The 23078-nt window shown below is 40.6% G+C and overlaps 1 protein-coding gene across 1 annotated transcript in view; it reads right to left on the reverse strand.

The window, feature by feature from the left end:
- LOC138605581 (neural cell adhesion molecule 1-like) overlaps positions 1-23078 on the reverse strand; it is a 296228-nt gene that overhangs the window by 28796 nt on the left and 244354 nt on the right. Inside the window, exons 14-15 of the mRNA XM_069677942.1 lie at positions 15909-16034; positions 693-817 (exon numbers count right to left, since the gene is read on the reverse strand). Coding sequence (XP_069534043.1) covers positions 693-817; positions 15909-16034 — 251 coding nt within the window. The remainder of the gene's footprint in view (positions 1-692; positions 818-15908; positions 16035-23078) is intronic.

The following is a 23078-nucleotide window of genomic DNA, read 5'->3' on the forward strand; positions in this document are numbered from 1 at the left end:
ATGATTAATGTACTTTAAAGCTCCTGTGAGGAGTTTTTCTCTGGTTATGAAACAGACTAATTCTGATGACTCTATATGAGCAACAAACGCAAACCAGACAATCAGCGACAACACTGATTATTTCTATATAGTTATTTTTAATGCCTGAAAATGCTGGCGGGGGGGGGGGTAGGTGTCTGATGAAGCGATTAACTGCACGCTGCCTTTGTTTAGATTTTCCAGGTCCAAAATTTTACGTGAATGATACAAAACAACCACTTAAGCATGTACAGGACAAAAATCAGCGAAGAGTTAAGAGGTACGGCTTTGTCCACAGGGGGCGCCAAAATCAACACAAACAGAAAGTTCCTCACAGGAGCTTTAAAGTAAAGCTTAAACATAGCTTGCAATGAAATACGAGGTGTACATGTTTGTAGGGGGAGACATATTTTGCTGGGCTAAATTTCTGGCTGGGTTCTTTTTTTTTGCCTTGGTGATCGATCAAACACAGTTATTCGTGACTACCGACTAAATTCAGCTGGCACAAAAAGCTCTTATGTCAATAATGATAGAAGTGGGAACATACAGAATAAAGGTACAACTTGTTGGGATACAAAAATGTGTGTTTTTCTCAGGTGTACTTCTTCAAATCCTTCTTGCAGTTGGTAAACATCAAAATGGCATCGAGTCGCCTCCTTGCCGAGTATACTCACAGCCCTGTATCTGACCAGGTAGTGTTTAATGGGAGAGCCGCCATCGTCCTGCTTGATCCAGTTGACCTTAAGAACATTGCCCTCCCTTTGGACCTTGGCTTCTAGTATGGGGGCACTGGGTTCCCCTGCACAGGACAAACCAAGGAATTATGATCAGCTGACATACAGTATGGTTGTTGCATCAAAACCTTCCCTGTTCTCTTAATGCAATATACCTACTGTGCCTGTACCTGCTGTGTTCAAGTGTGCTTCAAGGGCAACTAAGCTGAAACTTTAATTGATTGCGAGTTCGACTGTTGGAATTGATTGTCTCTCCAGCCTATACTGTTTTAAGATGTTTTTCTAACAAGCGTTGCAATCAGAGGAAACTGCAGATGTGGAGGCGTAATCACAGTGTGATGAAGGCCTTCTTTGTTGGTCTAACAGAGTTTTCGTGTTGTCATGTTGCTTTAGGAAGCTGTTAAAGGATGTGAACACAGACAATGCAATAATAAATCCCTGCAGATCATTGGCTCCACTGCTGTCATATGTTGATAGCAGATTTCACAACATTATGTTTGAGCAATCTCATGTTAAAAGCAGGTTAATGTGAACCCAGCAGTGACACACTGAAGTGGTAATTATCTTAAAAGTAATGCATTCACGTCTGACTGGTTTATGTAAGAGCATGGGGAAAATAAGATGTAATGACCGGCAGCTCGGGCGCGCTTTGTCACAAACACACTGTACGAAGTAAAAGCTTTTAGCTTCCTCGGCCATTTTCACAGCAGAGCCCGACAGCTCCAGCATGCACACTGTTAGAGTCAGGGTCCCACTCAGGTGATATTATGGTATTTTATAAACATACGAAGCCTTTTCCATATAGGAAAAATAATGAGCACCAATTAGACAGTGTATGCTAACAGAGTTAGCATGGAGCACTGAACTGGAGGATTGGGTGTAAATGTTCTCGTCCCTTAACAGCTTAGAGAGACATTAATGCAGCCACATTATGTTGTGTTGTTGTGACACGTCCCCCAAATCTTTCTTTTGATATATACGCTTTTATGGCTTTTTATGAATAGTTATGAGTTTTAATAGCAGTAATAGTTTCATTAATAATTCATAATAATTTCATTTTATTTTGTACTGCTTCTTTATATTGTTATATATTTTATTTTAATATATTTTATGTCTTATATAGTTAGTATTTTTCTTTTTTAAAAGGAGCCTCCGAGCTAAACATTTACACACGATTGTACTTGTATAACCGGAGTGACAATAACATGTTGAATCTTGAATCAGATTTTTTACGTTTCTATGGATGTTTTGATTTTTTTACCTGTCATGAAGTAAAGCAACTAAGAGTGTCCTCACAAAATAACTAAAACAACAAAAATCTGTATATTTTCTAATGCCTAATTATAATTTGATTATTAGGTGTTGCAGTCAGAGATCTTTAGCGCTCATGTGATTTATTGTTGTCTGTAGAACAGTGTGTGAATGTGTGTGCAAAAGGGTGAATGTGACATGTTGTGTAAAGGCACTTAGAGTGGTCGGAAGCGCTATATAATTGCAGTCCATTTACCATTCAGGACAAAAAGGTGGAAGTAAAGTGACATTGTAGCGTATCAAAACATCTGAAGGAGCGGGGCGGATTTTCATAAATGGGTTACAAAGCTTTGGTCTTTGACCCAGGACACTGCTGTTTGTTTCCTGTTACTTACAGTCTTTGTTTTCTTTAAACCATGACCACAACCTTTTCGTGCCTAAACCAAACGTAACTGTAATCATGGCCGTGGCGGATCAGAAAAAGGTCAAATGAATCCTTATTGTAAGGATTTGGTTTTGTGTGTTCTGACAAACAGTAGCTGTGTCTCAATTCAGGGGCTGCAGCCTTTGAAGGAGGCGGTCTCAAGACTTAACCTATATGATTTTAAAGACAATTTGTTTCGAGGGCCGTTTTTTTACCTGTGTATCGCAGCATTTAAATTCACATTTAAAAGTGTATTCCTTGGCCACGTAAGAGTCCACCATCTTGTTTGAAATGGCGAACAGTAGCTGTGTCCAAATCTCAGGGGCTGCAGCCTTCGAAGGACGCGGTCTACAGAGGATGGGGCAATCGTAACCTGCGTAGACCGCTAAGGCTTAACTGAAATGAGACGGTCTGGCCTACGGAGAATTTCCTGTTTGCGTCACCAGCTGTTCCTGCCCTTACCCTTGCGTCACCAAATGCCGCTCCTGTCACCTAGCAACAACTAGCTAGCAGGCTAAGTAGCTAGCATAAATTTTCAAGATGATTCATTTGAAGGGCCGTTTCATTGTTATTTCTTACCTGTGTATCGCTAGCTTTTTGATTGAGTTTAAAACCAAAAATGTTCACATTTAAAAGTATGTTCCTCAGCTGCGTAAGAGTCCACAATCTCGTTTGAATTGGCACGCAATGAATCTGGGGATGTATTGTGCTGCGAAGAATGCACCTGATGGAACCTTCGTGGTCTGACTCATTTGTCTGCTGCATCTAAAGGACTTTCAAAATGTGGCAGCCTTCAAATAGGTCCTTTGAAGGATGCAGCCCCTGGATTGGGACACAGCTAATGTTTTCTGTACTTTCAGAAAATGTTTAAATGTTAAACTGACTTTTCACTGTGAGGAAGTATTTCATTATCAATGATAAGATTTTGGGATGGAGCGTCCCTGTGAGGGCAGCTTGAACGGACAGAGGGCAGCGAGTGTGCCTCAGACGCTCCTCATTATCCGCTCTGCTCTCCTGAGTAATGACTGCTGGGCCGCCCCATAATGAGGCTGTTGGCCTTGATCAGACATGTTACTCTATTACTTTTAATAATATATACATAGTTTATTGGGAGGGAAGGTCGAGGTGTTTTGTGTGCTTGGATAATGATGTTGGCTTATTCTGTCATGCCACTGTACGTGCATGGAGGGAGGGGACATACAATGAAGATTAATTATGTAGATATTGGTTACACACAGTTGGTCTTGTTATTGTGTTATTAAATAGACTACGTCCTGATTTGACAGCGTATTTCCTGTGCCGACAATCTTATAATATCAGCACATCAGCAGGTGGCAGAAAAATTAGGTTTGATGTAATATAAGGCGTGATGGAGATCTGAATCGTTGCTGTTTTTGGTGAGTCATTGGCTATCTAAGACAAAGAATAAAATTGCCACACATTTCACACAGAATAAAAATCAGCATTCATGTTTCAGACCCAGAATTAAACATTTCAAACATCAGTGTTAGTGGCTGTAGTTAAATCATGAATATGCATGAAGGCACTTGTTCTTGATCGTAAGTAATCATCAGAGCCTGAAAACTGCATTCCACTACGCGGGAGTGAGAGTGACGGATGCTGGAAGTGAATCAGACAGTGTCGGTTAGTAACAGCAGCAGTAACACGGTGGCAGGTAGACATCGGTACATTCGGCAGTGTTATTCACGAGCATCATTCAGAGTTAGGTCATTGTTTCTGAGGCTACAACAGAGAAAGCAGAGGTTAGAATGAGACGTTTCTTCATGCAGGCTGGAACATGTTAGGTGCTGTTACACATTCGGGGGGGGGAACATGTGGAGCTTGGCCCATGGCGTGGACGGTAGCTTCCACATGCAGCCCGCCCTTATACAGCATCCTCCCTCATATTCCAGCGTACATTGTGATTAGTGGATAGAACTGAGCAAGTTATTGAAGACATGCTGACGCTAAAAGAAATCCTTCATTTTAGGATTGTTACGTCAAATGTGTGCGTTCATAATTCCTTCTTATGATCCATTGCACTCTTCATATCACTATTACGAACCAATGCATCACACTGTATGTATTACACAAGAATAATTCAGAGCAAAAGTCTTTAATTCTCAGACTCCTGGTGTTAAAATGATCAGATTTTATAATTAATCTTATCTCGACTTTATTCTCAGATTCTTCATGTTCCACGAATGAATTTTTTTTCGTAGGCGTGCAAGTACTTAGAAGACATGACGGCAAAGACACGGACACATGCAGACAGGACCGACACTTCATTGGGAAACAGCAGAACAAGAAGAAGAAGGGTGCAAAGAGAAACAGGAGACAGACTTGCATGCTGCAGAAATGCAATGGGCTGCTGTGAGTCCATTCAGTGAAACTCTGAGCTACAGTCGATAACTTCGGGGGAGAAATAAGAAAAGTTAGCTTTGTGAGTGAGTATGAGAACTATGTTTAACAGTGCATGCAGATCGGAGTGAGTGGCACTTTGTGAAATGTGATTGACAGATGTAGTAATCAAAAGATGTACTGATTTCAGTCAAACCTATGATAGCAACAGATGCTATCTGGGACAGAATTAGCATAAGAGTTAAACTAAAAGCAGGCTGACAAAACCTTTTGATATAAAGAAAAGAAAACCTGCATAAAATACAGACGTTTGGATTCAAATGTAAATACTGACCCTGTTGTGCCTGATTGTTTTTGGTCACATGAAAAATCCAGAGTAATATGATGCTGAATGATCTCCAGCTGATTCAGCTCTTAAGCCCCCTTCAGATCAATGATTCGCAACGCAACAAAACAGTTTGAGAATGTTGCAGAGAAAATTGCAGCGGTGTGAACTGGTTAGCTGCAGAGCATCTGAAGCCGTTGCGTGGAGTTGCGGAAGATTTGACTTGTCAAATTTACAAATGCAGTTTTAGAACTGAATGATTTAGCTATTTCACCTCAGCCAATCAGGAAGCAGCATAAATTGGCGTAGGCATGCTGCCTCTGGCGCTGCAGTAGCCAAAGATGTTTTTTAATCAGTGTAACAGCTAACGTTGCGAGCATGTCACCGTCACTGTCATCCACTTCTTTTTATAACGATCCAGCTGGTTAATCCATGTAACCTGGGCCTAAGTGGGGTATGTCAGTGCGTCGTTGCTATGGAGACGGTCAGCTGTGTCTGTGTGTGTTGCGTTGCTTTGATGTGAACGGCCCAGTTTTAGAATGTTCACGTTCAGATGTCAGGGGAATCTTTGGCCAGCTGCATCCAGTCTCGTTGCGAATCATTGATCTGAACTGGCCTTAAGTCATAATCTCGCTAAACCTGGCTAACATGATGCTAAGTTGTCTTCTGCTGATCCGGTTCAAACTTTGATTCTTGAATCGAGGGGAAAGGAGTATAACATACAGTATTTAACAGCCCTTGTATAATTAGCTGGCTCAGCACTGTGGCTTATAAAAACATGTGAAACATGCGACAGTCTTGGCTCAATATCTCAAGCCAAAATCCAGTTCGATCTGTGCCATACTGGATGTACCATCTTATTCACCAACTTAAAATTTAATGGAGTTTTGGTGTGTTAAAAAGTATTAATGTTTTCTTTCTGGTAAAATAAGTTTTATAATTCACCTGATTTAAATGTTCCTTATCGGTGCCTCGTGGTAAGAAGCGACCGTATGAGAAGTTTTCAGCTGGCTGTTAAAAAGTCTTTAAGCTCACTTTGACTCAGAGTCGAACAACAAAAGCTTCAAATATATTTCAGATAGCTCTGAAGAACTTAAATCAAAGACACCATTTCCACCGGGTATTAACATGCAGACTGTGTCTTGATTAGGACACACACACGTCAATGCAGGTGTGAAACCAAGTATGTGGGGCCAGGAATCACATTAAGCCAGCTCGGTGATATTGAGTTAAAAGGATGTGGCCCTGCTGTGCATTTCTTACAGATTATGGATGACATTACTTGTATAGAATGAATCTTTAATAAGGCACTCAGATGGAAACAGTTGTGCGTTGTGGTTGCATGTGTACAAAGGAAAATGTGCAAAATCATTGTAGTTGGTTAGAAAGACAAAAGTTGGATTTTAAATGCAGATGATGAAAATGTTCCTAAAGATGGATGAAACATGGCCAAAAAACCTGAAAGCTTTTGATGTCTCGCATGAATCTAACAAAGGAAATGTCTTCTATGTGATCTTTGCTGATCATGTGATCTAAAACTAAACAAACAAAAAAAATTACCTTCTGTTGGCCAGCGAAGACGACATCATCAGCACCATGCAAGAGCCACATGACAAAGTCACATGATGTGCACGCACATGATGGGTTGAAAAGAAAATATAGGAAAAGGGGAGGGGGGGGGTCGAGGGGAGAGGCGGGCGGGGGGGCAAATGGGAAACATACAAAACATTTTTGAAATGATGAAAACAGAATAAACAAATGAACAAGAATGTTAAACACAAAATGACACAAAGGAACACAAACAGCCGAGAGAAATACAGAATCCATAAACATTTTCTGACACATATCAAAAACATGTTGCTGAATATATGAAGCAGTTGCAGGTTTTAGTTTTGGTTGTTAAGATTAAGAATATCAATAAATGAAAAAAACATTCATGTTGATCTTAAGATTTAAGATACAACCAAAACATCACACCGACACCTGCCTCATGCATCCAGAGATTACACAGCTTTTCCTCTGATGGATTTTCTTTGATTCTTAATAAATCTGAGTTTGAACTGTGGTCACCTCTAACGCCATGACTGCCAATGAAGACAAATTAAAGGTAGAGAAACACAGCGGTGTGTTTGGCTTCCCTGGGACAAAGAGGAAATGTGGGTCAAACGAAGAGCAGAGGAAACTCTGCAGCTTCTAAAATACAAACCATGCCGACTGAATATGAAACACAACACGGCAGACGACAGTATGAACACATGGAACATCACGAGGGGCTAAAAGCATCCCTGACATTTGCTCTGAGTGATGCACTTGCAGGAAACATAGAACAGTAGCTGCGGCATGTACATGAACAACTAAATCCTAGATCAAACTAATGAAAGCTGAGAATGCATCTGATTATCAAAGGGAGAGATGCGGTTAGGAACACTGCAAAGACAAACAGTCCTCATACGGTACATCAGGAGCTCAAACAGTAGACATAAAACATGTACTGCAGTCAGATTGTACCACACACAAGCCATGTTTCTTCACACACTGCACACTGTTACCTCAAATTAAAGCAACAAGCAGTCACATGGGTTAGTTGCTCTTTGGACAATTTAAGCTTGCAAGTGTTGTTGATCAATATCAGTCACTACATCGATTACCTGGAAGGATGTGTACGATTTCTAAACAGCCAAAGAAGGCATGAGTACATTTCCAGGCTGTTGCATGTAGATGTCTTTACTTTAGCTGTCTGCATAGACAAGCTGAATCCTGAAGAGTAGTGTGAACAGCCCTGTCATGAACGTCAGATGATGTGATACTGTGTCTGAGCTGAATGCAGGCAGTAATGGGGAAGATTGAGGGGCTTTCAAGACAATTTTAAGTCTCCGGTGACAGAGTGCTAAAGATAAGAGTTACAGTATTTAGATGGCAGAGAGACGGGGACAGGTTTGGTAAGTGGTGGGAAAAAGCTTCCTTTATATTGTTTAGTCATGAAACGAGGAAGAACTTCTAATGAAAACCCTTCAAATGTAGAAGAATTTCTTAACCAATCAGTGGTAATTACTGTAATTATACACGTTAACTGCCAATGCACAAACCAACATGGCAACTGCAAGTTCTGCTTATGAGATGCACAACATGAGCAGTAAAACATTCTGATGTCGTGTTCGACTTTGTGTTTGTGGAGGTAAAATTCTTTCAATGACTAAATTACAGGTTACTGACCCTGACTGACAGACTCGTTTAAGACGTATTCCTAAATTACAGTGTTTTCTCTTGAATTTACTAATGTGATATTGACACTAATGGTTTTTACTTATGTGCAAGTCAGAACTGACTAATAACAGTGACAAACACAAGTTAGCACGAAGCCTACAAACACTGAACAGTTATGTCTAAATGTTGAGAGTCAGTATGTGTTAAATAATACGGTGTTATGATTCAACAACTGATGTTGAAATGTCAAATGGTTGAAAGTTGATGTACAAATTATCTACCTAAGTGTACATGCATCCACACATTTTATTTTCTCCGTTCTCCCGTGATAACGAGTTAAATTCCGGTTAAGATCTCGACTTATCTATCTGGTTATCTGAAGATAACAACGCAGGTTTTCTTGTGATAACGGGATCATTTCTTGTCAATCTAGAAAACAGAACAACTTGTCACTGTGATGTTACAGAGCAGTGCTGCTATTGCCCACACTAATGAGGTAAGTTCAGCCTGTTTCTATGCTTGTTTTGAGCTTTTGAAACTCAAGTTGTGATCATCTGGCGTTACATGATCTCCAGAAAATGACTCGTTATCACGGTGAAACAGAGTAAAATATCATGTATGCATGCATGTCCACTTAGGGCTTCAGTAAAAAAATAGTGTCAGCATTGATTTCTGCAGCCAGCGGTCTAAATGGGGCTTTTATTTTGACATCTGCGTCCCCAAATCAACAAAGCAAACATATTATGATCTACTCTATGTATTCCAAGCACATTGCAGTCCAATCAGAGGAGTCTTAAGTTTCTACTGTGATTAAAATTATGAACACACACACACACAATGATTATGTCAGACACAACAATATAGTCAGGCAATTAGAAGAGCGACCGTCATGTCCTCCACAGATGTTAGTAAAATCACAATCTATGAGAAGACTGTTAGCAAAGCATCATTTCGCTGTAGCTGAACACTACAGCGCTCCCCTATGAGACAGAAATGAACATCTACACTAACAGTGAGTCCAAGCAGGTAACAGAGAGAGAGGTGAAGAGAGACACACTGCACACTGCTCGACTGGCATACTCACTAATGGCCATAGTGGTGGCAGCGATAGAGGGTGGGATCTCTGATGAAACTGAAAGATGGTGAAAACATGGTGAGAGGAGCCGGAGATCTCCTCGATAAGAGCAACTCACTGCTGGGTCAGTTTTGTACTTCACTGCCGTGGGGATGAGGAATTTCTTTAGACCTTTCCTGAAGCACAAAGACTCCTCTTTCTAAGCTTAATCCAAAAGGCAACTTGGTAGAAGTTCTTCAACCAAGTCCAGTTGCCTTTTGGATTAAGCTTAGAATTACCATGACCTGGATGACTGAGAACCTTCACAGACAATGACTCCTCTTGTTTTTAAGCACCTGTTTCTATTCATCATACGGCGGCCATTTTCCCCGACATTACACTTAGGGTAGCTCATATGCTGTTGACTAATTAGAGTGAAAATCAGGCCATATTTCAACATAAAACAACATACTAGATAACCCAACAGCTTAAACAACAGCTAAAGTTAGCATTCAATCATTTTACTAGCTAGCATTACCGTATGCCAGGAATTCGTGTTGTTTTATTCAAACGATAATGTTAGCTAGGAGGTGGTTGAATGCTAATGTAAGCTGCTGTCAAACTGTAGCTAATGGGTTACAAAATGTGTTGTTTTACCTTTAAATATGGTAATACTGGAGGTATGTTACAATACTTACAACATGGCACATAGCGATATGACATTGTGACAGCAGTTACGTTTCCCAGCCTGAGCACAATGACTGAGAAAAATGGCCGCCGTGTGAATATGGCGAATAGTGCAACCAATGTAATGCAACAAGAAGCGCACATGTTGTAGCTTTTTGGGAATGTCAATTTGATCAACCTGACAAAACACAAGGCCTTTCTTAATACAGAATAAGTCCAAAGTTGTGTTCCTCGGGGTTCAATGTTGCAAGAGGAGGAGACGATGTCGTGTCAGTTTGCAGCTGTAGAAACAATTATCTTGCTGACATCCCCAGCAGCTTGGCAAAGGTGGTTACTCCTCCATATAATTGTCCACCTGTTTGTATACCATAAAACCAAATCTCATACCATGCACTAAAAAAACTGTTTTCATTTAAAGGTATTTCAGATTTTTTATGGAATGGTGGGAGAACCTGTCCACAACACAGCACTGTTCAACAACCTTTACTGCCCAATAAATAAACCATCAACCTTAACCTTGGACCAATGCTCTGGCAATGGACCAGGAATTGGTCCCCAGATGCTCGGCTGGGGCTGTCTGCTGCTTTTTACAAGTTAAGGGAAGAAGAAGAAATTTCCCAATAGTTCAAACTCTGAGTTTTAACAGAATGGGCCCACCTTATTGTTTAGAAATGAATGCCTGTAAACATTATAGGAACAAAGAAAGCAGGGACAATAACCGCATTTGTATTATCAACAACTGAACAATGAAAATTACAGACTTCAGTCAGCCACTTTTTGAGCTTCCATTGCTGCAATCTTTTTTGTTTAGCAGAGTGTTAGCTTCCGCTTGTACCTATGCCAACCACCTTTTGTTTTGGTACCCATTGTTTCAATTACAGAAGGAACTAGCAATTACTTCAAGCTGTCACATTTCTACAGGGTCTAGCCTCCACCCACAACACAAACACAAACGTTTGTGCTTCTTAAACAAATCCAAAGGTAATGTCTAAAATATTGCTTATAAAAACTCCTTGGTCCAAAACTAAAGGCTATACAACATCAACAACATGCCACCTGTGCCATTTCAATGATTTCCTGCAGGCTATATTAACTGCGTTTTCACCTTGGTATTCGAGCAATCTGAGTATGACCATGCTATTTATGTTGGCCACAGTTGTGATGAAGAAAACAAACACCAGGTGTTAAAAACTGCTCCTTAGCAGCAGTTAGCATATAAACAGTCCAAAGAAGGCTCCATCTCTTCCCCACCTGCACTTCAATAGGAAGCTATTTAAAGTCTTGCTTAGTGTGCACCCTCCCGACCTCTGAGACTCAATTCTCATCAGGTTCATTGGTCAAATTACAAAACCAAAATAAAGGCAAACCGCAAGCACAAATGGGAATACTAAAGATTTCTGGGAATCGAAAGCAAAAAAATATTTAAACCTTACCTTCCCATACGGGGCATTTATGCGCAACATAGCCCAGCTTTTAACGTAATTACCAGTAAACCACAAGATAATACACCTGCATTCCTCTGTGTTGACTCTGAGGCTATTCTCCCCTTCTTTAGAGACCTGACATAACAGTCATTGGTTGAACTGCTGCAGTGCTAAAGTACAAATACTTTAAACTAGAGAAACTCAAGATACTTTCAGTAGGCTCTACTTAAAGAGAGGGTATTGTGCTGTTTCACATTTTCAGACATATAGTTTTTAAATGTTGGATGTCCAGACTAAACATGGGTGAAGTTTCAAATCTGTAGGTCAAAGTATGTTGGAGTAATCCCCAGGCTTCTCGGCTCGGTCTGCAGGCTGCTGTGAACGCCAGGGGCCGGCTTCACAAAGATGGACCAAGCTATGGCTTAGATGTAACAAATAGTCAGGCTTCAGACAGACCGTTTCACAAAGCAGTTTAGTTCTTGACTATCTTAAGAAGGACCATGATGCATTGAATTCTGGGTAAATTAAGACCTTTTTCAAAACACAAAAAATGACCGCTGAAGTCCGTTTACCCTAGCAGAAAATGTTTGGCTGTTGGAGCTTATCAGGGAATTTTACTTGGAAATTCAGCAAAGAGTGTAACAACAACAGAAAAATTAGCAGCAACAGTAAACAGTGTTAATCTGACTGTTGACAGGACCATCAAAGATGTTCAAAATGTGGTGCTACTGGTCAGCAGGTGTCACTGATTGTTACCATGGCAACATGGGTCTTAGTGCTGAGTGAGCAGTGGGGGTAAGGTGTCTAATTTAGTTTGGCTTAAAATGAGTCAGTCTTTATTTTTGTGAAACGGTCTAACTTGCATATGTCCTAAAACATTAAGACTGGCCTAACATTACAGACCAGTCTAAAACATCTTTATGAAACCGGCCCCAGGTTTCAGACTGTTTTTTCTACACACTGCACTTTGTGATGTCAAAAAGTGCAGCCTCAACAGGCTTTGGAGAGCTGGCCAGGCAGAGGCTGTACGAGGGCCTGCACAGAGCACCAGTGTGAGAGAAAATGATGAGTTTTTTTAACTGTAAATTATGCTAAGCTACACCACAGGTATCACAGAGTGAAATATGAAGCTTGAAATGTAGCATAATACCCCCCCCTTAAGGAGTCAGCACTAAAGGCTATGGTGCAAATAAGCCATGTAAATCTGTCAGATTAACCAATCACGTGGCTACAAAACATTAGATTATGAATGGAAAATGGACCACTGATGGGAAAATGAGTACAACAATGAGATGAATCAATTCAATGAAGAGATCACGTGTTGGAGAGCATTGTTGCATTGGCGTTTTTTTTAGCGTGTCCCTTTAACACACATTTATCTTTTAAAAGGGGAAGTCGCAAATGAATGCAGTGGAGTACAGAGGAAAATAAATCAGACAAGACAGCGAGAAGAGAAACTTACTTGTGAAAGCATACTCTGAGAAGTCCAATGGAATACAGAACAGATGGAAAACCATGATGAGAAAACAATATGACAAAAAGAAGAAACAGAGACAATGAAATGAGAAATATGAATAATGAAAGAGGGCAGCTCTGTCCTGCCACATCATTAACCCACTGACACACTGCTGCTGCGTGTTTTTAAACTCTCTTTGTTCTGCAGCTAACTTTCACTTTAATACTACTGCTGCCGGATTACCCTGCAAATTAGAAATGTGTTTTTTTAATGACTTCAAGCTCAGATGTCATTTCAATTTATTGCTGTAAGTGATAAAGTTTGAGCTTAACTTCAAGTTTATAAAAAAAAGGTGAAATAGGACAGAGCTCCTCTCTTCAGCTGTAGAGAATTGGGTAAACTAAGAAGGATGCTGAGGGGATCTATTTCTACAGAAGCGATGGGGTGATGAAGCACAGATGGAAGGCGTGACACAGAGGCAGGTACGAACAAAAACAAAGATTTATTCATGACCCTGATGTGAAATGCAGCCTGAGAAATAGGTCTGTTCTCGTCTAATTGTGGCTCCGCTGTGGATAGATGGATGAAAGGATAAATCTGGTTTATTATGAGTCGGGCCTTATTACAGAAGTTTGTGTCTGAATTTCTTCATCAGTTATGATAAAATATAACTCCCACCGTCGAGTGGGAACACAGTTTGCTAGGTAAGAAACAGAAGCACACTGTGAAATCTTTACCCTGACTGCCACAGTTTCCAAACAACTCTCTCGTTCAAGTTTGTAATTATAAAGTTTATAAAACTGAAACTTGAAAAATTATGGAAGCCCTAAGCGGACACGCATCCATACATACTATTTATCGTAAAATCCGGAATAAGTCGCACCGGAATATAAGAATGTTTTTGGGGGCATCCCAGAGGGAAAAAGGTTTTCTTTCGCTATTTATTAATAAAGCGTGTATACAAATGATGTCAACATTATTTCAATTTATTGCCTACCATCTGTTTTCGCCATGTTGAGTTTGCAACCCTGCTAGCTATCGGTGGCTGGCATTCTACGGTAACGTTGATTGTTGTGAGGGTGGCGGCTGCAATGGCGATCATGACGGTGCATGTGCGTGACAAAGCGTTAGCAACAATCAAGTTAGTTTTCCTCCCTTAAAACAGCGGGGAAAACAGCACTGCGGCATATTATAAATAGGGGACGTTGTAGCGGCTTGGACCCGGAAACAGTTTAATGCAGAGATGTGACGTCGCCACTTAACAACCAGATAGCGCCATCATCTGGGTAAAATACCCTCTGCTTTTTATACTGGTATATTGGTTGCACCGGTGTATAGGACGCAGCCCACTCTTAAAGTATTAAAAGTGCGTCTTATACACCGGATTTTACGGAACTCTTTTGTTCCTGTTATAACGAGTAATTCCCGTTGTTTTCTTGATTTATTTATCTTATTATCTCGAGATAACAACGCTTGTTTTCTCGTGATAACGATATAATTTTTTTGCAATCTAGAAAACATGACAGAGCAGGGCATGCCATGCTGCCATTGCCCACACTGATGAGGGAAGTTAAGCCTGTTTCTATGTTTGTTTTGTGCTTTTGAAACTCTGGGGACACGAGTTATGATCATCTAACGTTACGGAGGTGCAGCGTTGCTATCTCGAGATAAATAAGTGGAGATCTCGAGAAAATAACCGGGCATAAAAATCACAGTACTGAGTAAATAAAACAGTGTGGATGCATGTCCGCTTAGGGCTACCGTAAAAATAAGACAAACACAAATTATAATTTAAACGTCATCTCTTGTTTGAGTCTTCCACAGCAGATTGGGAGGGCATAATTAGATTGAATGAGTGTGACTGCCCCATAACCATAAAAAGCAATTGTTTAAAACTGTCTATGAACAAAAATTTACGTCTGCCATCAAACATTTGGAACAGGAAGTGCAGCTTTCCACAATAAAACTGAAGACTGTGCGATTTTATTTTGTGTTTTATGAAACTGTTACTGGATGAAAATAAATCAGTTCTTAGAGTTTATTCGTTTTGATTTATAATTTAATTAGAAGACATCATCTTACATGACTCTGCATGAATAGACTTGTACAGCTGACACATTTTCTGTGGTGCTGACACTCTGATTTGTGTTGACAAGTGTTGTGCACCTGCTGTAAGGTTGCTGATGATGCCATATGTCTGGCACAGCTGGGATGCGACGGCAGATTATTCACCAAGAAAAACTTGACAGCGAGTCGTTTCAGAACAGCCGGCGAACCGGAGCGAGTGTTGTGGTGATGACAAACCAACGCCACTTGGTCAAATCTTCCCTCATCAGCCTGACAGGTAGTTATTTCCTTGTATCGTGTTTAGGTGACTCTATTTCCTCTCATGCTTTCTTTGCAAACACAGTTAAATTGAAAATTTCCGCCACCTCCGGCATTTCATCACACACTGCCATTTCTATCAAAAGGAATATAAACAATCTTCAGCAGGGCTTGACCTCTGGCTGCTGTATTAACAATGCAGGCTGTCACTGAACTATAAATACAGAGCTGACACTCCTTCACACTGAGGAATAAATCAGGCCTAAGAATGCACAACTACTTTCCAGAAAGCTTTCACTAAATCAAAAGATCTCTGTGAAATGGAAGGTCTACACATGTCAAACATTCACGAGGAAAGAGAGACATAATACTGTGAAGGGATGGAGGAGACACGGGTTAGTTAGCACTATTAAACACGTTGGATTATAAAGCAGCAGTGGCATCAGGGATTATGGTTCCTTCCTGGTGGGGAGAAGGGCTGCACTGGGTTTTGGCGTGAGAATAAAGGAGTGAAGGGGTGAAAGCATCTGGGCTCGGCTACACACGAGCAGGCGGTGGAGTGAGAAACAGCATCAGGTTCACAGCATTGGGGTCAGAGGAGCACTTATGAGAGCAGGGGGCAGGAGCAGGGAGGGCATTACTTACGGACTGGCTCGGTCTTGAAAGTGAGGGCCGGGCTGCTCTCGCTTTGGCCTTTGCCATTGAGGGCGGAAATCTTGATCTCGTAGGCGGTCTCTGGCGCCAGGCCGACGATGGTGATCTTGGTCATTTCTGTTGGAGGCGATAAGGTGTTATTCTTAGCAAGTATACAGGGAAGCAAGGAATTATAAAGTAGGAATAAGGGAAAATAGATGTGAAAACTTTCTTTAAACATCTTTATTCTATCAGAATAAAAGGTCAAGGCCTAACTCTTTGTAAAATGATTTACAGACACCACATTCACAACCCTAATCTCGCCATAGGTGGCGCCAAAGACAACGAAACTGAGATCTTTGAGATTACCACTTTAACTAACTTGGAAACAAAAATACTAATAAAAAACAACAACAACAATACTTTATTACAGACGGGTTAGATTTAGTCATTCGGCGCTCAGAAGCCTTCGCTTGCTCGATCCACATTGAACACGTCACCATTAAAGCGTGTTGATGTGTGCTGAGCAGCACAAGAAGTCACATATAACTCCTGAACAGACAGTAGCTGCTTGGGGAAACTGTTAATGCTTTTAGTGTGCGTGCAGGGTGACACCACAGGGAGGCTTCTCACTGGATATAAGTGGAGGCTGAATCACTAATGGGAGGAAAGCCAGGTTGTGAAGACCAATGCTGTAGAGTCGGTCACCTCGCAATGGGAAGGTTAGATCGCTGAATGCTACAGTCAAAGTGGAAGTGTCCTTGGGCAAGACACTGAACCCCAAGTTGCTCCTGAAGGCACAGCCATCGGGTATGAATGTGCATAGATACTGATTGGAGCTTGGCACTTAGGCCTCTGCCATGAATGTGAGTGTGAATGGGTGAATGTGACATGTAGTGATAAAGCGCTTTGAGTGGTCTGAAGACTAGAAAAGCGCTATAGACGTGCAGTCCATTTACTATTTTACCATTTAGTTAAAATGCTATACATGCATGTAATCAAACTAATTGCGAAAAGCAGAAACACATCACGACCAAATGCCAAAAAAAGACAAGTTGTAATCAGAGCAAGGTTTTGTAGGTTATGATTCCTGTTTCTCTTGTAGGAAAATAAGATTTAGGATTAATTCATGTGGAGAACAGAAGTAAAGCTGATTGGAAAACCCACTTATTTAATAAGGTTATTTACTCGGGTAAAGTGAAGTAATTCAAACTGTAATAACCCAAAATTAAAGCATTTTTTGAGCCCCTACATATTAGATTAAAGATTCAAGATGTTTACTGTCACTCTGATCACACGTCGTGTGAAACTCTTCTGAGGCTCATTTAAAAAGGCTAACTCTTCAATATAACAGAGATATAAAATGTAATAAAATAAAATATAATAACTAAATAAAGGAAGCAGTAATAAAACATCTAAATAAGAATATTTGAGAAATATGTATATTTTTCTAAGTATTTACATCATCAGGCAGAGGCAGAAATATACATTCCCAGGTGGGTGATGCACAAAAGTGCTTGAATTGCACTTAAAGCTCCTGTGAGGAGTTTTTTGTTTTGGTTATGAAACAGACTGAAATTAATTCTGATGACTCTATATCAGCTACAAAAACAAACCCGACCATCAGTGACAAGATTTGTTACAGGTAACAGGCGTCGGCTGCTTTTCCTGTTCATTTTAGAAACACTGAATCAAGACGAGCATGAGAGGTGCCTGTCTGTCCGTGTAAGCCCCGCCCCTGCATGCTCGGAGTGTGTGGGTGAAGAGGCGGGGGCGCTCAGCTGAGAGCAGAGAGCGCACTTGGCGGAGAGCAGACGTCAGTGTTTGATAGATTTTTAGCAAAAGAATTTAATCTTGTGGCCAAAATTTCCCCCCAGACGCTCCTAGTTCATTGGAAAAAAGGGAAATTGTCAGAGCACTTTATTTTGTCTGCATGAATAAATGCTGCTGCCTGAAATCACATACAAAACCTTATTCTGTTTTCTTTTTTCATACCATCATGAATATCGTTATCGCAAAGATTTTGTAAAATATCGTGATATAAATTTTGGGCCATATCACCCACCCCTAATTTTTATATAGTATAGTAGGCAAACATTTAAAGCGAGTGATACATACGACTGAAAGCAGGATAAGATATTTTGTTGAAATCCACCACTTAGCACGTACAGGACCAAATCAGCAAAGAGATAAGAGGTACGGCTTTGTCCACAGGGGGCGCCAAAATCAACACAAACCAAAAGTTCCACACAGGAGCTTTAAGTGTGTTTTTTTTAATATGTAAAAGTCTTGTGTTTAATGTGAAAAGTTATTTTGAGTTTGAACTTTTTCTGCAGGTAAAACAATGACATTTCTCATTAAAGAGACCACATTTCATTAGACAGAAACTGTTTCCATTCTAGGCGAGCACCGTTGAGATTTCAATCAGTATTCACAAACACACACACCTGTGTTTCCTGACTTCAGTCATAAAAAGCCATTTGACTGATTTATCACTGAGTAACACAAAGACTAGTAATTTCATGGCTGAGAACAAATTTAGGCCCCGGTGCAAAACAGCTGGGAAACATTTTTCGATTACAGTGACTGGGAGAAAACTCTAAATGTGTTCCACATTAATATCTCAATGAGAGGGACTTTCAAAACTAACCATGCATAAGTGACTGCTTGGAGAAACTGCATGAATGCGGCTAAAAAGCATGAGGCCAAATGAATTCACAACAAGGCTTTTAGCACAAACAGCATCAGTAGAAATGATGCCGCTGCTGCAACCATTCATGTTTAGATGAGATTTCCAGCCGTCCCAGAGTAATTTACCCCTGATTACCACACGCTGGTCTCCTCAGCTTCTATAAAAGCTTATCTCCACAAATCACAACAATAGCTACAGATTCCACCGACGTTGCTGTGTTTTAATCATCGTGCTGCTACAGTGCACGCTTACGCAGACAGTGTGCTGCGTGTGAAGAATCAATCTTTGAAGGTATTAAGGCGCGCTCACTTCAAACTACAAAAATTAATAAATTAAACTCCAACAGTGCTGCGGCCTATTTATTACTTTTAACAGGTTATTTTCTCAAATGGCACCACCCAAACACAACTGAGTTGAAAGGAATTTGATTTGTGGTGCTTTCAGCTTTGAAAAATGACATTTTAGGGACGCTGGTTGAGCTCGGGGTAGAGCTGACGCCCCACATACAGAGGCCACAGTGCACGACTGCAGGTTTCCACTCCCGCCCTAGGCCATTTGCTGCATGTCATTCCCCACTCTCTCCTCCCCATGTTTCCTGTCTCTCTACAATGTCGTATTTCCATCCATCCATTCCTCATCTATGCCGCTTATCGGGGTCGCGGGGGGGGGCTGGAGCCTCTCCCAGCTGTCATTGGGCGAGAGGCGAGGTTACACCTGGACTGATCGCCAGTCAGTCGCAGGGCTGACACATAGACAGACAACCTTTCACGCTCACACTACGCTTACAATTTAGAGTCACCAATGAACCTAACGAGCGTGTCTTTGGACTGTGGGGGGAACCCGGAGCATGCACAGGGGGAACATGCAAACTCCACACAGAAAGGCCCAGTACGTCTGAACCTTCTAGCTGTGATGCAACAGTGCTAACCAGTGCACCATCATGCAGGCCAGGCCACGAAATCATCTTTAAAATTGTGGAACTACTTTCTTCAGAAGAAACATTCTCTGTGACAAATGACTGATATCTCTGTGGACCTCATGCAAGGTAGAAGTGGTATGACGTTTTCAGACAATTCACTTTACTTTGTACCAAACATCACTTTGCTTTTGTTCTTATTTGTAGTCCTGAAGGAGAGTGTCGTGACAAGGAGGAACACAATGGTGTGATGAAACAGCAGTTTTATTGATAAAAGTACTTTATAAAATATACACACTCTGTTAAATTCTTCTTCTTCTTTAAGATGATGTTTTGGGCTTTTGCCTGTATTGGATAGGACAGCTGAAGAGAGACAGGAAGTGTGTACATACCAGCTGAGCTAAACCAGCGTCCTACACCCTGTTCAATTCTGAACCCTGACAACATATTCTGCCTTGTGTTTGTCTTTTTACACCTGATGACAATTAAAGTATGGAAATGTTATTTAATTAAGTCAACAGATCCCATGAAAAGAACAAAACAAACACTCATTAACTGACATATTGTCTGTGTTTCAGATACAGCTTGTTGCTTTCTGTCACAGAACTCAACTGTTCCTAATAAACTATTAAAAATACATCGCAGAGCTCAGCAGCTGTACTGCATTTTGAGTCCAACATACGCCGCCCGGATGTGGAAAATAGTCCCGCACAAATGCACTGCTTTTTTTTTTACCTGTGTTCCAATAATGCCTGCAGACTAGATGGATAGCTGAAGAGATGCTTCTTTTAAGATTGATATTTTAAGTAAGAACGAACGTCCTTGAGGCTGACTGCCACAGACGGGAAAGTCAGAAAGAATCAAGAGATGGAAAAACACTTTGTAGGTTTTGGACTTTTTGTGCAAAATGTTGAAAAATAAGGAAAAAGACATTGATTCATTACGTCTTGTGGACACATCTACCTTTGTTGAAATGACCCCAGGCTGGCATTACGCAACAGCAAAGATGCTATTTCTAGTCTGTTTCATCATTAATTTAACTCTGCTGCATGAATTATTTACTACAGACTGTATAAGATGCGTTTATATACAGAAGCACATATAGATATGAATAAAACATGAAATATGAAGTGTTCATAGACAGGTTTACACGGTTCAGTTTAATAGCATAAGCATATTAACTCTGACATGTAGCTTCACATGTAGATGTGTCTATATGGAGCCTCAGTGGAGGGTGTGGTATCTATATGTGGCAGTACTGCTTTCCAACATGTGATGGCAGCCCTGGTTCACTGTATCCTGCCAGACACTTGAGACTCAAAAGCTTTTTAATTGACACATTTCAGCCACTTGATAATTCTTTATCACTAACATTATACGTCCTTCCTCCTCCACATGTAGTAGCTTATATAAGTGGGCCTTTTACTTTCCTGAATTTACACTTAACACCACAAATGAACTCTAATAAATGCGTGCAATGTACAGCGCAGCAGACAAGGTCCTTCCAGTGCATGTCTGTTTTGGAAAGGCTTAAATGTATCTGATATGGATTAGCTGATGTGGCTGAATAAGATACTTTTGCTTACAGTCTCTGTTGGTGCGTGGGTGCATGTGTTTTGTTTTCTGTATACGCCTGTGAGACATGCGGCTCTTGGGCCTCGAGCTGACAGCGGGGCCTGTCAGCCGCTGACTGATACGTCCCATGCCGCAGACAGGCGAGAACCATCCAGATTTGTACGAGCCACAAACCCCTCGGTGGGACGGGGATATTATCTGGGGCCCGTCAGTGTCTGAGCTGTCATTTAGACTACACTGTGTTCCAGCTCCCCTCCTGACATCAGCTGCTGTCGGGTTTGGATTAACTGCTGATGCTCGCTGGCATGTTTACTGAAGTTTTGGTCCGTGTTTAGTAGATGCGCTCTGACGAAATAAGACCCAAAAATATCAACAACAACAACAACAACACATAGCTATATTTGTACATAAAGGCATAAAGAAGAATATAAGAACGATGTTGATGCTGTAGTTATGTCAAATATACTCCTTTGTAAAAGCATAAAATATATTGATCAGTTTTCTTGTTTTTCATTCTACTTATCTTAATTTGGGACATACGTTTTGGCACTACAGTCCCCATAATGCACTGTAAAAAAATTACTTTTGAGGGTAGTAAATACAATGCATGCAAATTGTGTAAATTATACTAAAAGTATATAAGTTAGCAAGTTAAATATATTAAAACGAGTAAAGTTCACCTGCATTACCTGACTTTCAACAGTAACAATTGCAACCTAAAATAATATCAGGCCTGTACTGCAAAGTGAGTCAACGTTTGCTCTTGGCTGCAGGTCAGGGTCGGATTAATTGGTGCTCGCCTGTGTCGGTGTGCCATCGGGGTTAAAGTTAAGATTCCTGTTTTTGCTGTGTTTATATTTATTGGTTAGATATACCAAACAATTTATAGTCGGTGTGTCCATATGTGACAAGAAATTTAAATCTGTAGCCCTCTCTTGGCGGTTACACTGGCTGACTGCCTGAAAATTAGTCAGTAAATTAACACTAACGCTAATGTTAATTAGATTTTCATTTGAGCATCTTTTATTCCCAAAAGGCTGCACAGTGGTGCAGTGGTTAGCCCTATTGCCTCACAACTAGAAGGTTCTGAGTTTGAGTCCCGGTACAGACGAAGTGGGCAAAGTTTGCATGTTCTCCCCGTGCATGTGAGGGTTCCCTCCAGGTCCTCCTGCTTCCTCCCACAGTCTAAAGCCATGCTTGTTACCTGTGAGTGTGAGTGTGAGTGTGAAAACTTGTGTCTGTGTCAAGAGTTATTATTACTAATTTTAGTAATAATAAGTAATTAAAGTAATAATGAACTTATTTTAGTGTATCATAGTTGTTTAATTTAGGTCCTCTTCACTCAATACATAGGGTCAAATTTACTCAATCAAATAAAGTGCAAATTGTTACCTCAATGTTATTGAAGAGTAGAGTCTATAGGTTGTTTTTTATAGTGTGCTTTGGGTATTCAAACAACAAAGGTTAATGTTACACCTTTACTGGACAATGTGGTATTTAAATACTTAGTGAAAGTCTGAGTGTCTCTTTGCACTGTCAGCGTTACACTAAGTAGATTACCTTAATGCTCAAAAAGTTTAAATATTAGGCTTAAGAGGCGAGATCTGAAGTTTTAATTAGCACCTTTTTACACGACTGTTAAACCGATTTATGGATGTTATTTGTCAACTGATGTTGGAGTCTGAGGAGAACCTCCTTTTTCAAGATTACCTTTAAAGCAAGATGTGTAATTTTTAAGTCCTCAGGATTAAGGTGGTCTAAGAAGTACTCAGGTGTAGCTCATGCAGGTGACACATCATAAGAGAGCATAGGAAAGCCTACTCCCGAAGAGGGGAAGTCAATGACATCTCTTGCATCCATTTCATTTGATTAGAAGTATATTACAGGAGAAGAGTGGTGATGACTCAAAGACTGAGCGTACTCTGATTCACATGGAGCTGAACTCTACTGCACAGCATTTGTTTTTGATCAGTTGTCAAAGACAAAACATGGAGCTAAA

The sequence above is a fragment of the Semicossyphus pulcher genome, unplaced genomic scaffold (assembly GCF_022749685.1).
Source record: "Semicossyphus pulcher isolate SPU_LCO1_2020_fin unplaced genomic scaffold, fSemPul1.0.p SCAF_10, whole genome shotgun sequence".
Classification (NCBI taxonomy): Eukaryota; Metazoa; Chordata; class Actinopteri; order Labriformes; family Labridae; genus Semicossyphus; species Semicossyphus pulcher.